The sequence below is a fragment of the Zingiber officinale genome, chromosome 7A (assembly GCF_018446385.1).
Source record: "Zingiber officinale cultivar Zhangliang chromosome 7A, Zo_v1.1, whole genome shotgun sequence".
Lineage (NCBI taxonomy): Eukaryota > Viridiplantae > Streptophyta > Magnoliopsida > Zingiberales > Zingiberaceae > Zingiber > Zingiber officinale.
In genome coordinates this window covers 4,091,471-4,105,509 of record NC_055998.1, presented here as the reverse complement: position 1 = coordinate 4,105,509, position 14,039 = coordinate 4,091,471, and the positions used below count along the sequence as shown (strand labels likewise).

At 40.2% G+C, this 14,039-nt stretch overlaps 1 protein-coding gene across 1 annotated transcript; it reads right to left on the bottom strand.

Moving 5' to 3' along the window:
* Positions 1-6,583: 6,583 nt before the first annotated feature.
* Positions 6,584-9,224, bottom strand: LOC122000797 (protein NRT1/ PTR FAMILY 5.6-like). Its single transcript, XM_042555257.1, has 4 exons — positions 8,928-9,224; positions 8,629-8,846; positions 7,717-8,261; positions 6,584-7,629 (listed from the first exon to the last, which is right to left on the bottom strand). Exons 1-4 carry the CDS (start codon positions 9,082-9,084, stop codon positions 6,783-6,785), a joined length of 1,767 nt encoding a protein of 588 aa, XP_042411191.1. The 5' UTR covers positions 9,085-9,224; the 3' UTR covers positions 6,584-6,782.
* Positions 9,225-14,039: the final 4,815 nt, after the last annotated feature.

Here is a 14,039-nt window from a genome sequence, read left to right as displayed (position 1 = left end):
ATTCGAAATCAGAACTGGACAGTCCGGTAACTGTCAAATATTTATCTTAATTTTATTTTATTGTGCTTAACTCTGTTTTACAGGATATGTTTTGTATTTTGGACTAACACATCTTGCAGGGAGTGAAAAAACCTTAAAGCCTCGGATGAACAGTACCCGAGACGCCCTCCATAGAGCTTGGAGGCGCCTCGGGTGCAATGCTTGAAGACTCCGCGCAGCAGAGCAGGAGGCGCCCTGGACGCTGGGTGGAGGACGCCCTCCATGGGCTTGGAGGCGGCCTTGGGCGGATAGGCTGCGGGCGAAGTGGAGCTTATCCACGCTGCGGATCCGGCGGGGTTGGAGGCACCCTCCATGCTATTGAGGGCGCCCTCAACGGGCTATATAAGCCTATCTCGAGTGGCAGCAAAGGACAACACTTCAATCACAATCTGTCTTCCTTGTGCTGCTCAAAGAACGATCTGACAAAGCTGTAACAAGACTCCAATAACCAGAAGCTTTAAATTCTCTGTATTTGTTGTCGGTTTAATTTTCGTTACTGTTCTAAATTGTACTTCAAAGTTGTATTTTCCAAACTTATAGTGATTGCCTGAAGTAAACACTCAACGAGCGTGGGCCTTGGAGTAGGAGTCTCCACAGGCTCCGAACCAAGTAATTCCTTGGTGTGCTCGTGTGTTGTTTTATTCCGCTGCGTAACGTTTACTTCGATCGATTGTTTTAAAACAAAGTGAAAGTCACGAGCGCTATTCACCTCCCCTCTCTAGCGCTTTTAATCTACATGCCCTAATTGATTCAGAAGCTTTCTATTCGCGAGAGAAAACAACATAATCGATTGGGCAATCGATTCCTTAGCTCCATATTCTCTCATGAAAATGGCCTTAATCGATTACCCAATTGATTAGCCAAACCTTAATTGATTGTCCTAATCGATTATAGCCTCTAGGACTGTAATTGAACCAAACATTCGTGAACAAGCTTGGTGTTCGGCTTTGTAAGAGCTTGTTTATGTCCGTTTAATATACACAAGATCAATTAAACAAATAAGTTTGAACAGTTCGTTAAACTAAACAAACAAGCTTGAACACATATGTGTTCAACTCGTTAACATTCGTGAACAACGTTTATGAACAATATTTATGAACAATATTTATGAACCATATTCATTAATAAAACTTTTCTCAATATGCTAAATAAATAATAAAATAAAATAAACATATAAGTTTGAATTATTAAGCTCAATAATCAATCAAACAATTAAAAGTTTCAAACAATCAAATAAGCTTGAATTGAGAACTCAATAACATCTAAACGAATCAAGTTCAAACCAAGCTCAAGCCAAGCTTGAATTGAGAGTTCGATAACATCTAAACGAATAAAGCTCAAGCCAAACTTCAAACAAGCTCAAGTTCATAAAAAATAAACCAAGTCAAGCTTGAAAAATCATTTCAAAAGCTTAGTTCATTTAAATCTTGGCTCGACTCAGCTCGGCTATCTTATCAAACAAACTTGAACACCTTAAAGCTTAGCTCGGCTAGGCTCGTTTACAACCCTAATAGCCTCTTCTATCTTCACAAAATACAACTCAATCGATTACGTTAATCGATTATGTTAATCGATTAACAAGCTTTCCCTTCTTGTGACCAAATAGTTCCAAATTGATTCCCAATCAATTAAAACTGGGCTTAATCATTGCCCAATCAATTTCCACCTGAACTGTGCTTTTACAAAAGCTCCCAATCGATTAGACAATCAACCTAATCGATTGGAGCAAGTCCCAATTTATTAGGCACACTACCTAATCGACTGGACTTGGACAATTCGATTCAGTTGATCGATTGCCCAACCCTAAGCTCTAATCTCGAGTTTAGGGTCCCTTTGCCTAACCTTACAGTCATCCGTGACTTGTTGAGACTTCTTGTTGCCTAGCATTCTGTCACCCTTGACCTGCCAAGGCAAGTGTCTTGTTAACCTTTGATCCATTAATTAGACTTTCCCTTGTTTAGTCTTGCTAGGACTTCCATTGCCTAGTTTCCAACTAGGTCTTCGCTATCTGACCTCGTTAAAACTTTCACTGCCTAATTTCCAACTAGGTCTTTATTGTCTAGCCCTCCAAGGGCTTCCACTGCCTAGTTTCCAACTATGTCTTCACTATCTAGCCCCACCAAGACTTCCACTGCCTAATTCCCAACTACGTTTTCATTATCGTCTAACCTCTAGTTAGAATTTTTCGTTGTCTAACCTCGAATTAAGACTTGTCATTGCCTAGCCTCTAGTTAGCACTTTCCTAAACAAGTATTCGGTCACCCTTTGACCTACTTGACTTCTCTCTCACATATTTTCAAAGATCAAAATTCAAGCTCGAGCTAACTCAAGCTTAGTCAAACTGGTCAATTTTGACCCGAGGATAATTACACCAACATATGTGCCCTAGAGATATCAACTTGAAATTATTAACAAGTGATCAAAATGTTTTCAAAGTTTATAACTTTAAGACAATTGACATATACATATAGCTTATTGTAGGAATGTCAAAATCATGCATGAACACCATAAATGTCTTCGCTGCACTGCTCTTTTCCATTAGAACATCCATATCAGCTTTCCTAAATATAGAATTTACCTTAAATTTTATATTTATGTAAAAAAACCCTTTACATCAGCTTTCCAATCAATTCCCTAAATTTAAATTTTATGAATAGTACTACTTTTACTTTAAATTTACGGAATGAAATTCATTCCCTAAATATTAAAATATTATTTAATTTGGGAGAGAGAAAAAATAAAGGGAATGAATTGGATGATGAAAAGTAGATATTACATAGAGAGAGAGGGAAAGAAATAATAATAAAAAAGTGGAAGAGAGAAAAGAAAATAATAAAAAAAATGAACATAATAGAAATTTTAAGCTAATTGATGTAGTGTGTATTGAAAAGTAATTATTTAAATTTGATAAAGTGGGTGGTTTACCTTAAATTTTAGAGATATTATAGAGAAACTGGTGTGGATGCTCTTACATGTTAATTTTTTAGAAATCTAAATTCTCTAGTTCTATTAATGAGTTTCAGTTAAAATTTATTGATGGACTTAGAAAGTTCTATTGGACCAATTCTAGCTCCTATGGTTTCTACAATGCTCTAAAGTCCAAATATGTTCTTTACTATTTTTAGAAAATCTTACAGATGATACTTGCGTGCATGGGCGGGAGTCCGTTGTTGGGATCTTAGATGGCTAGAGAGGGGTGAATAGCCTCTTTGAAAACTTAAACACAATCTTTCTCAAAGAAAAACTTGTTAGCACAGCACAGCGGAAGTAGAAAACTAAAACGAAAGAAAACAAACACACACAGCAGACACAAGGATATACGAGGTTCGGGGATAACTTGCCCCTACTCCTCGGCGTGTCCGTAAGGAGGACGACTCCTTGATCTTTCGGTAGATCACACCCCGGACAAGATCCGGCTAAAGATGTCTCCTTCTCGGTGGAGCAACCTCTCAACAAGGTCTCAGTTGATTATAGATTTAAGCACAAGACTTACAGTGGCTGAAAAGAATAATCAGATGAGCTTACAGCCACGCGGAGAAGAGAACAGAGCAGAGAGCACACAACAACCTTCTCAGCAAAAAGCTCACAGCTTCACCAACTTGCTTTCTCGAAGGCTTGATCACAAAAGACAGAGAGTTTAGAAATACTCTTCTGAACTCCTCTTCTTCCTTCTTATGTCTCTCTTCTTTACTGGCTCGAATCACCGACGCCTGCAGAATCGCTGCTGCCAACTCGGCGTAGCCAATCACCTCTCCTCCTCTTCTGGTTCTCTGAACCCATGCCAATGGAAATCACTGGCGTCTCTGGATACGAACCAATAGGTAGAGGTCAAACTGAGCAGCCCAATCGCAATCAGATTTCGCCAGTGAACGTTGATGCCTCAAATGCATCTGTTGCAGCAAATTACAGTGAAAAGAGTACTTGTCTCCTTCTCTTAATGAAGCTTAATTTGAATCCAAACATGAGAATGTGACCTGCAACCTGCAAGCTAGAAAGACTCACAGCAGATGGTTAAAAACAGATAGGTGAAAACAAATACGACAATCAGGAAAAGTGCATGCAAAGCAAACACTACCGTGGGTCGGTCTGCAGACCGATCCACGCTTTCTGAATCATCGCTGATCGGTCTGTAGACCGATCAGGAACTAATCTGATCGGTCTCCAGACCGATCAGATGTCGCTGCGCACAGCTTCTGATCGGTCTGCGGACCGATCCAGCACTAATCTGATCGGTCCCGAGACCGATCAGATGCCGCTCTTCCCAAGCGCTTACAGCCTCCTGATCGGTCTCCAGACCGATCAGTAAAATCACAGTAGACTACTGATCGATTTCTGTTCGGTCTGCAGACCGATCAGTAGCCACTGATCGATTCCTGATCGGTCGCCAGACCGATCGGTCTGCCGACTGATCCAGCTTCTTGACTCAGTCTGGGTCGAGCCCTCTCTGACCTAGTCCGGAGAAACGAGCTCCCTAGCTCTCTCCGACTTCATCTGGTCCTAGAGAACGAGCTACCGAGCCCTCTCTGACTTCGCATGCCAAGCTTCCTTCTTGGACTTTTCAACACCAGATGTCCGATCACCCTTGATCCATCTGGATTTTCCCTTGCCTGGCTTCACTCACCAGGAACTTGCACCTAGCTTTACTCACTAGGGTTTTCACCTGGCTTTACTCACCAGGATTTCCAATCTGCCTGGCTTCACTCACTAGGACTTTCCAACTGCCTAACATCCTAGTTAGGACTTTCTCAATCAGGTCAACCAAGTCAACCTAGATTAGTAATCAATCTGGGTTAAATATCTGATACAAACTTAAATCAGTGTCAACAGCAAAACAACATCCGGGTCAGACTGTATCAACATCCGTAGTGGTGATGAAATCTCTTGCCGAGGTTCAACCCCTTGACTACTACGATCATTATCCAATACACTTACCAATTGAGTCAGCCATGGGGGCCAAGGAAAGAGGAAAGAGAAGAGAGGATATTACATGCAAAGGTGAGAGAAAAGTGAAGAGTGTTGGGAATACAATCAAAGTCTCACATTAAAAATATATAGAAAAGAAATGAGTTCAAAAGATTAAAGATATTTCCATCTATATGAAGCCTTTTGGATAAGGCCTAAAAATAAATTCATGAAAGCTTAGGTTCAAAATGATCAATATCATAACATTGTAGATATATGTGAATTCTTTTGACCCTAACAAGTGATATCAAAGTCACGGTCTAGATCGGATGCTATATGGGGTGACATTGAACAAAGTTGATGGGAAGTCTAAAGCAGGTCAAAAGTGAGAATATTTAAGAGAAGACTCAGAGTAGGTCAAGAGTGACTAAATATTTGAGAGGAGACCCAAACCATAAGAATAATGATGGTCGATCGTTATTTGTTTGAGGAGATGATTGTTAAGAATACAATCAAAATCACACATTGAAAATACATGAAAAAAATTATGAGTTTAAAGGATTAAAGATATCTTTATTATATTGGTATGAGTCCTTTTAGGTATAGTTAAAAATAAATTTATGAGAATTTAGGTTTAAGTGAATAGTATCACTATATTATGGAAATATATAAATTTTTTTTACCGTAACAAAGAAAATAATATTATGGGAATATGTAAAATTTTTTTTACCGTAACAAAGAAAATATATTATATGTAAAGGAGATAGGAAAAAAAAAACAGTGGGAAGAACGAAACCTGGTGGGCCTTCTAAAAATTCTAAAATCTTAAGTACGCCTTTGGCATAAATTACCGAAAAATATTCATAACAATCCAAGAGATTCGATAAAATTGAAAGTTTTATATTCATTAAATTCTTGGTAATCTCTTTTCTTTTTTCTATTGTATCTTTAGAGACGGTGAATGGTTCGAGCTTTTAGCTAGAGATGAGTAGCTAAAGCCATTTATTAATTTGTATAGTGATTGTTGGCTAGGACTATTGTAAGAGCCTACCCAAGATAATCTTGATAGATTAAGAGAAGTTAGCATAATTTTTTTTATAATAATATTGATTAGAGGAAAATATGTTCCATGCACCTTCAACAAAAAAAATCAATTCCATACTTTAGAAACAAAAAGACTTGAAAATAGAGAATATTTTTCTATTATATTATGAGAAAAGTGATTATACTTTTTATTAGCTGACTATTTATGATAGCATATTTCTTCAACCGTCTCATTAATATCATAAATTATAAAAGACACATTATTTTTCTTCTTCTGTTCAGATATTGTACTGATTTAAGTGTCAAAGGACCTTTGTTAAGGACATGCTCTATTTAGTGTGCAGAGAAAAAAAATATACTCAGAGCTTTTTTTTCTATTCTAGTTCATCATCCTTTTCTCCATCACGAAGTCTTTTATTAGCCAATCATATCCCACCTATATATCTAGTGGACTATCTTTTCAATTTTCAGACAACATCAACCTACTTCAAACAGTTGGAACAAAGAGCAAAACCACAACCATCGAGTATTGTTGGAATCTTTAACAAAACTAGCTAACAGCTCTTTTTATTATTAATTTTATTTATTTTCATAGAAACGAGCTAGAAACGCCAACATATCGATGGTAGGATTTGGCTCTTGGCGGAACTTTCTGTCCATGGTGCAATCCTGGCCGGCCGACGGTATCATTGATCGGACGACTTATTTATTAATTGGCGGCAGGCAATCTGGAGGAGACATCGAATCAAGGGTTTTAAAAGTACAAATACAAGGATAGCATTATATATATTAATGCTTTAGGCATCGATTTCAGGTGAATCTATGACTCTAACGTTGTCTTGTACTCTCTTGTACGAGTACCTTTTAGCCAAATACACGTACCCGCATAGGGTGACTGTGGTAATACCTGCCACCAACCAATAGTATAAGTCTAAACGACTGTGGTTCAGATCTTTTGCGAACCAACTTCCTGTTGGTCTCCTTGAAGTGGCATGATCGACGATCGTGATCAAAAGACTGCTGATAAAGTTGGCCACGCCCAGCACGCTCAGATAGAAGGCGATGCCTAGACTGCGCATGCCATCGGGAACTTGATCGTAGAAGTACTCCTGCAGCCCGACCAACGCAAAACCGTCGCCGATTCCCAGTATCATGAACTGCGGTAGCAGCCAGCTGATGCTCATGGTTTGCCCCTCGGCCACTAGTCGGAGTCGTCGTCGCTCCACCAGAGCGGCTGCGGCGAGGGCCGAGGCAGAAATTGCCATGCCGATGCCGATGCGCTTCAAGATGGTGATACCCCGCTCATCGCCGGTGGCCCGTCGGAGGAAGGGGATGAGAATTTTGTCGTAGAAGGTGACAGAGACGAGCATACCGATGGCGCCAAGGCTGTAGACAGAGGCGGCAGGGATGGTGAAATGGCCGAGACGACGGTCCGTGATGGTGCCCTGCTTGATGAAGAAGGTGTTTGCTTGTGCGACGCAAATGCCAAAGGGCAGCGCAGCTAGCCAAATGGGTAGCACCGAGAGGATGAGCTTGAGCTCCTCGATTTGGGTTATTGTTGCGAGACGCCATTGGTTCGATTTCTCCACGGCGAAGGCGACTTCATCGCCTTTGTGCTCAACGATGGCAGCTTTATCGAGACATCTGCACGATTTAAATGGCATTATATATTCCCATTTTCTTTTAAATTAAGCAAGCTTAAATTTTTGCAATATAATTATAGCACGATACCTTAATTTATTGGTGTGGTAGAGAAGTCTCTTGTCTGTTTGTTCTGTTTTAGGGGCCTCATAAAGTTCCCCTGCATCCAAAGGCAGAGCAAGCCTTCTCTTGGCCATCGCTGCAGCTATCACCTGCAGCATTGGCGTGAAGGGGCTCCCCTCCGGCGCCCGATAACGATAGATGTGTCTGCCTGCGACGAAGATCATGATGCTGATGGTCATGACCGCGGTTAGCAGGACATAGGCGAGCCACCAACTCACGTTGTCCTCCACATAGACGATGACGGTAACGCCCAGAATAAGCCCGCTGCATAGAGCGAAGTTCCACCAGTTGAAATACGACATCTTCTTCCTCCGCTCCGTCGCATCGTTGTCGTCAAATTGGTCGGCCCCGAAGCTCTCCAGCGCCGGCTTGTGACCGCCGGTGCCGACGGAGATCAGATACATGGAGAGGAAAAAGATGATCTCGTGGAGACGGAGCGACCGACGGCAGGTGGCCAGTTCGCAGGGCTTCAGGCCCGGGATCAGTTGAGTCATCGTCAACACGAGCAGACCCTGCATCCAGAGTCATCGGTTCAATGAGATCTCCCACTCATTGAATACGTAAAACACTTTAAAACCTGGGAAAAGACACAGGCTTTGACTGAAACTGCTTTACAAAGAAACGGCCGATTATTTGCTACATTTTTAAGTAATTAATTTTGTAGAAATATTCTTTTCTAACTATTGTGGGGGATCCAATACTCTACTCCAACTGACGATTTAGATGTGCATGCGAACTCGGATCTAGCAAACTGCAGGCTGCATCTTATTCGAAAGTGACTACTTAAATCGTGCATGCGATCGAGAGAAAAACAATCAATAGTTTTATTTATATTAAAATAAATGTATAAATTAGCTGAGTTTAGAGTTTAATGATTACCACGATGTAGATAACGGAGGAGAGTAGCACGGTGGAGAAACGGCCCAGATAAGCATCGGCCACGAAGCCGCCGACAAGCGGCATCATGGTGGTGACTCCGCTCCAGTAGTTGACGTTTTTCGCTGCAGTCTCCAAGTCTTGGTGTAGCACCTCGGTGAGGTAGATGATGAGATTGGTGGCCAAGCCGAAGTAGCTCAGTCTCTCCGCGAACTCGATCCCTGCACGCTCGAATCAAGAACCGATCGATCGAAAAAACAGTACTAGCTAGTCAAATCGATTGCTGCTTAATTACAGCCTACCTATGATGAAAAACGATGCCTTCCAGCAGCCTGTAGAAGCTCTCTTGGGAACTCTCCCCTTGTAGTCGACGGAGCAGTCCAACACCAACTCCTGCTCTGCTTCCTGTGGCTTCTTCTTCCTCCTCTCAGGAAACGTAGCGCCGTCCATGGAGGCCATGAGAAATATAGAGGTTAAATAGCTAAAGATGGAATGTATGGTATGTGGAAAAAAAATCGATGAAGATGTGGAAACGGGAATGGGAATTAGAGGAGCCCCTTTGCCTCCTTATATAATATTTTTCAATGAAGCTCGACCTTCATCTTGCGTTCTGCGGCCGTACTGTCTGTGTTGTCTGATTTAATGAGCAAGAATAATTATATTGTTAATTCAGTCGATTTTTTGAAGGATAAAAGTAACGGAAAAAGTTGCGTGGACCATGCGATATTGCAAAGGGAGAATTTACTACTTTTCCAAAGTATCTCTGATATTGCATTATTTGGACAATAAAGTCGTATTTTAAACCTATGCTTCCAATTATCAGAGCTGCATTATTTTATCTCTCGACTTAATAATAGGATTCTTTTGGTGATTTTGTCAAAAATAGAATTTAGATGGACTGACTCAATGAATTATATATATATATATATACGATTTTAAATAATCTACAACTGTGAATAAAAAAAAAAAAATCTGTTTTTGGCTAGTAAAACAATAGTAAAACTATATTCAAACTCAATTTTTTTCATGAAATAACGACAATTCATCAAAGAGAAAACGTAGCTGTACTGGATATTCAAACTGTACATTTTACTTCAAAATTTATCATCATTCATTTGTTGCTTAAAACACTTCTCCACCTAATTAAGATCCGTTGTGTAGCTCTGTTACCGCCCAACTAGCAATTAAGTATGTAATTCTAGAATATGCCTGTTAATTATTTAGTAAAATTGAATCAGTTCTTTTGATAAATTACTGATGAAACATTCCATATAGTTTTCCTTTGATTTTTCTTCGATAAATGGGTAGCTCATGAGTCCAAAATCCAATTACGATCATTTATTAATACTTTTAAATCATCGTGCGTTCTTGAAAAAAAGGACTTAGATTTCTAGGAGTATATATTAATGAGTTTTTAAAATCTTTTTAAATATTTTTAGACCTTATTCTAGGAATATATTCTCCGTTTATATTAATTGATTGATTACCCCACAAACTATGTAGATCAATCCCTGTTCCTGTAGGCTCGCTCAAAGACTTGTTTTCCGGAGTTGCAGCGCTCATGGTTTGTGATATTTCCGTATTTGATATATACTCCTTTTTTTTAAAAAAAAAAATGTCAGCCAGAAAATTAGATTCCATATTGCGTTTCGTCCCACTTTATCGAACGATGTATATATATTTCATGAAACCAACCAACCCTAATCTAAAAGCTCTATAATTTTAGTTGGATAGTATATATATTTCATGAAAGATAGATCATGTTCCCTCAATGAACGTCCCTCTCATATCCATCCAATTTAATTATTCGATATATATCTGATGAAATCGGTGAGAGCATGCATCATCATCAAGCTGACCGCATTCGAAAAAAAAAAATGGGAACCGCCCCATTAACGCCCAGGCCGCCTACTACTATTGGTAGGGAGATAAAACGGGGAAGTACATATGACAAGTGTCTAGATGGGGTCTATAGAAATGGTGAAATCCTATATTGAGTTTTGATCTCCTATTATACTGATACAACGAGAAAGGTGGGACATCTGAAGTTGAGTTCAACATCAAGAAAGTCACTGATGTGACGGTCAAAATTAAGAAAGGATCAACTCTTGAATCATATCGATACCATGTCAAAATAAATCTAGTATTACCGTCGAGTGCTCTGGCCAGACACGCTAGAAACATCACTCGGCTGAACTGAACTCTATATTCAAGTATAGCGGCCGAATGCAAAATGAACCCTTGACATAAAGTCCGACTAGACATATTTGTCCGAGTGGATTCCGAATCCTCAGCATAAACTCGGTCGACTCAAAGACCAGTTAGACCTTAGGGGCTCAACTCTTCACTTCTCCAAATGCAAAACTCTCAACTTATATCCTCTCAATCCCAACGCCAGTTAGACATCTGAGACCTAGTTCTCCACGTGAGCATGACTCCTAGTCTACAGTCGGTCGATTCAGAACTGGTCAGACTCTCTCTAGGAGACAACATTGTCAGAAAATCGTAACAACCTGTCAGGGAATATGTCATTACTCTGATATACATGCAATGGAGTCTTCCTCCGCCAATAGGAAGGTTGTCGTTCATACTCTATCACCCGACATACTCTGACACTAGATATTCTCTGTCGTCTCATTAATGCAGAGATTATGAAAGACGGTATAAAAAGGGATATCTCCGTTGGCTATATACACGTGTGAATACATACGCATCCGTACACTCACACATTTATATTATTATTCTATTGTTCATCGTCTTCTCCCTTTCGCTTGACTACTGTTCTGACTTGAGCGTCGAATTATTTGTGTCATGGACTCCTTCCCTAATTCTTGTTCTAATGTTTTCGTTGACTCTATTTATAGTGTGCATAGGTCCGTAGCTCTTAGCTCCAGAATCACTTAGCACCACCTTCTTTTAGCTCAAAATCTTCTCCCAATCAACGTACAACCCACATCTACACTATCGCTAATTAGTACGCTAGCTATCTCCCCCACTTCCCACTTTCAGACCGGATCCATTATAATCTTATGTCAAGTTCTTACCGTTGAATCAGGCCAAGATCGAGCTGACTGCACTCCATGAAACGTGCATCACACCTGCTAAATTCTTATACTACAAAATGCATGCATCCACTAATGTTCCGTAAATTAATTATTCATATTTAACTGCGCGCCTCAGTGCGCCAATTTCTACGAGAATTGAAAATTTAAGCACCACCTTAATTATTGTGAACAAAATCTAATATTAACGGTGTTAAAATTAGCAGCACAACGTGGTTAATTAAAAGGATGGATCAGTTCACACTTAGTCCATTGATTAAGTCGTTGGCTAATATATATATTCCAAATCAAGCTAAATAAGATTAATCTTGCAGGAGAAGACTAAGAGAATAATATAATATTGATTGTGATATATGCTGTTTCTGGAAGTGCATCTCGCTGCTGTAATGAATTCAAAAAGCTGAGGCGAATCGAGTTCCTTATTAGTTATACATTAGGCCAGTTGAAAATGTTGATTGAATGAGGCAAAGTCTTTCTGCAAGAAGAAAGGTAGTTGATTTTGATAGTGATATAGCAGGTAGATCACCTTTCCAAGGCTTCACTTGGTGTGTTACACACTATCTAGAAATTAAAGAATTGGACTCATGTTAAACTTAGAAATTAAACATATGTACGTAATCTAGTCATGTTGATCAGTTATAAGAAACGTACGTGATAACAACACATATATACTACATTTGGACCAATTAGAACGGATCATGCATTTGATGTTACTAAGGGCTTCCACATTAGGAGATATTTAGAGGAGATATTTTTTAAAATATCCTCAATCTCAAATATTTCCTAAAAATTTAAAATTATAGCATAGGGTTATACCTGATAATTTTTCTTTCTTTATTTTTAACAAACAAAATTAAAAAAAAATATATTTAATGGTGAAATTTGGACTATTTGAGAGAAATATTTACTAGGTGGCTTCCATAAATATTTACTTTTGGAATATTTGATTATGTGATTTAAAATATTTAATAAATAAAATATTTGATTGATAATATAGAGGTGGAGACTATAAATATTTAAGAAAAATATTCAGTATCACTGGATACTCTAAGGATATATATAATTATTTTTTGTTTTGACAAACTAATAGAGAAGTGGTTAACCCGTATTTCGATTAGTTCATTCGATATATGGTTTCCGCCATGTGTTTAATTAAATAATTCTAAGATTTTAAGTATATATATATATAGGGCTCCTAGAATTGATCCAGACGCCCATGTGTGAATGAATCTAGGGACCTAGATTCTTCTCTTAAGTTTTTTTTTTTAATTTTTTGTTTTAAGATATATTATGATCCTGTCCGAACCAAGATCAATGGACGCTGGCGATGTAGCGCTCCCTGCTGTATCCTCGAGTGCTCCGGCGAACCCGCAACAAAATCGGGCCGGGGGAGGTGTCCCGGCGACGGCCCTCCGACGCTCAAGTTAGGCGAAGGAATAAGAAAGTGGCTTAGAAAATGTCGACTTGTGTACCTCCGGTTGAAGAAATGGAGGCCTTATATAGACCTCTCGAAGGAGCCTGGGCACACCAATCGAAGCGATCACCTGCTTTCGACCATGTCTAGGTGTGAGCCTGTCAGAAGGGCATCCATAAGACCATACTGCTACTGTATCAACCTGTCCGTGACGTGATGGTGGGGCCTTTAATAGTGCCATCTTGCGTACAGTCTAATCATCATGCCTTTGCTGACATATCATATCCCGAGCCGATCGAATAGGCCGCTCGGCTAACCACTGTTCCCTCGCCACGATTCCGGCCGAGCGGACACCTTCGCTTGACCATTCGATTCCGGCCGAGCGGAAACCTCCGCTCGGCCATTCGGCTCCCGTTCTTCTGCTTTGGCGTCGGAAACCCAAACCTTTGGCTGGGTAATCTCTGATTCCGCTCGGACGGGACCCCATCTGTGGGTCCCCCATTCTTATCGCCGGATCACTTGCCTCCCCTTCAAGTCTAGTCGAAGGAGGCAGTGAGTCCGACTGACTGGACTGTGGGTCCGAGCGGGCGGTCGTCGCCTTATCGTTGTCGCTGATATCCCTTGAGCCGTTCGGCCCTCGTGCCAAATTTATCCGCTCGGCTCTTCGCTTTGTATGCCTTGGCGCCCAACGTGGATGTTTGCTTGTCTAAATCCTCTTGAAAATCGCGCAAGTCTTTTTCATTAAGCCGAAGCATGCGCGGTATGGGCGCATTAATTGCGCTTGGTGACAGAGCGCCACGTGGCTTGTCTCTAATGGCGGTGACGCTCCGTACGATGGGACGCCCTTTGTTTTGAAATGAACGGCTAGATGATGACCTCGTCTCTTGTACCCTTCATCCGACGGACGAGGCTGAGCGGTCTCGTTTGTATAAAGCCCT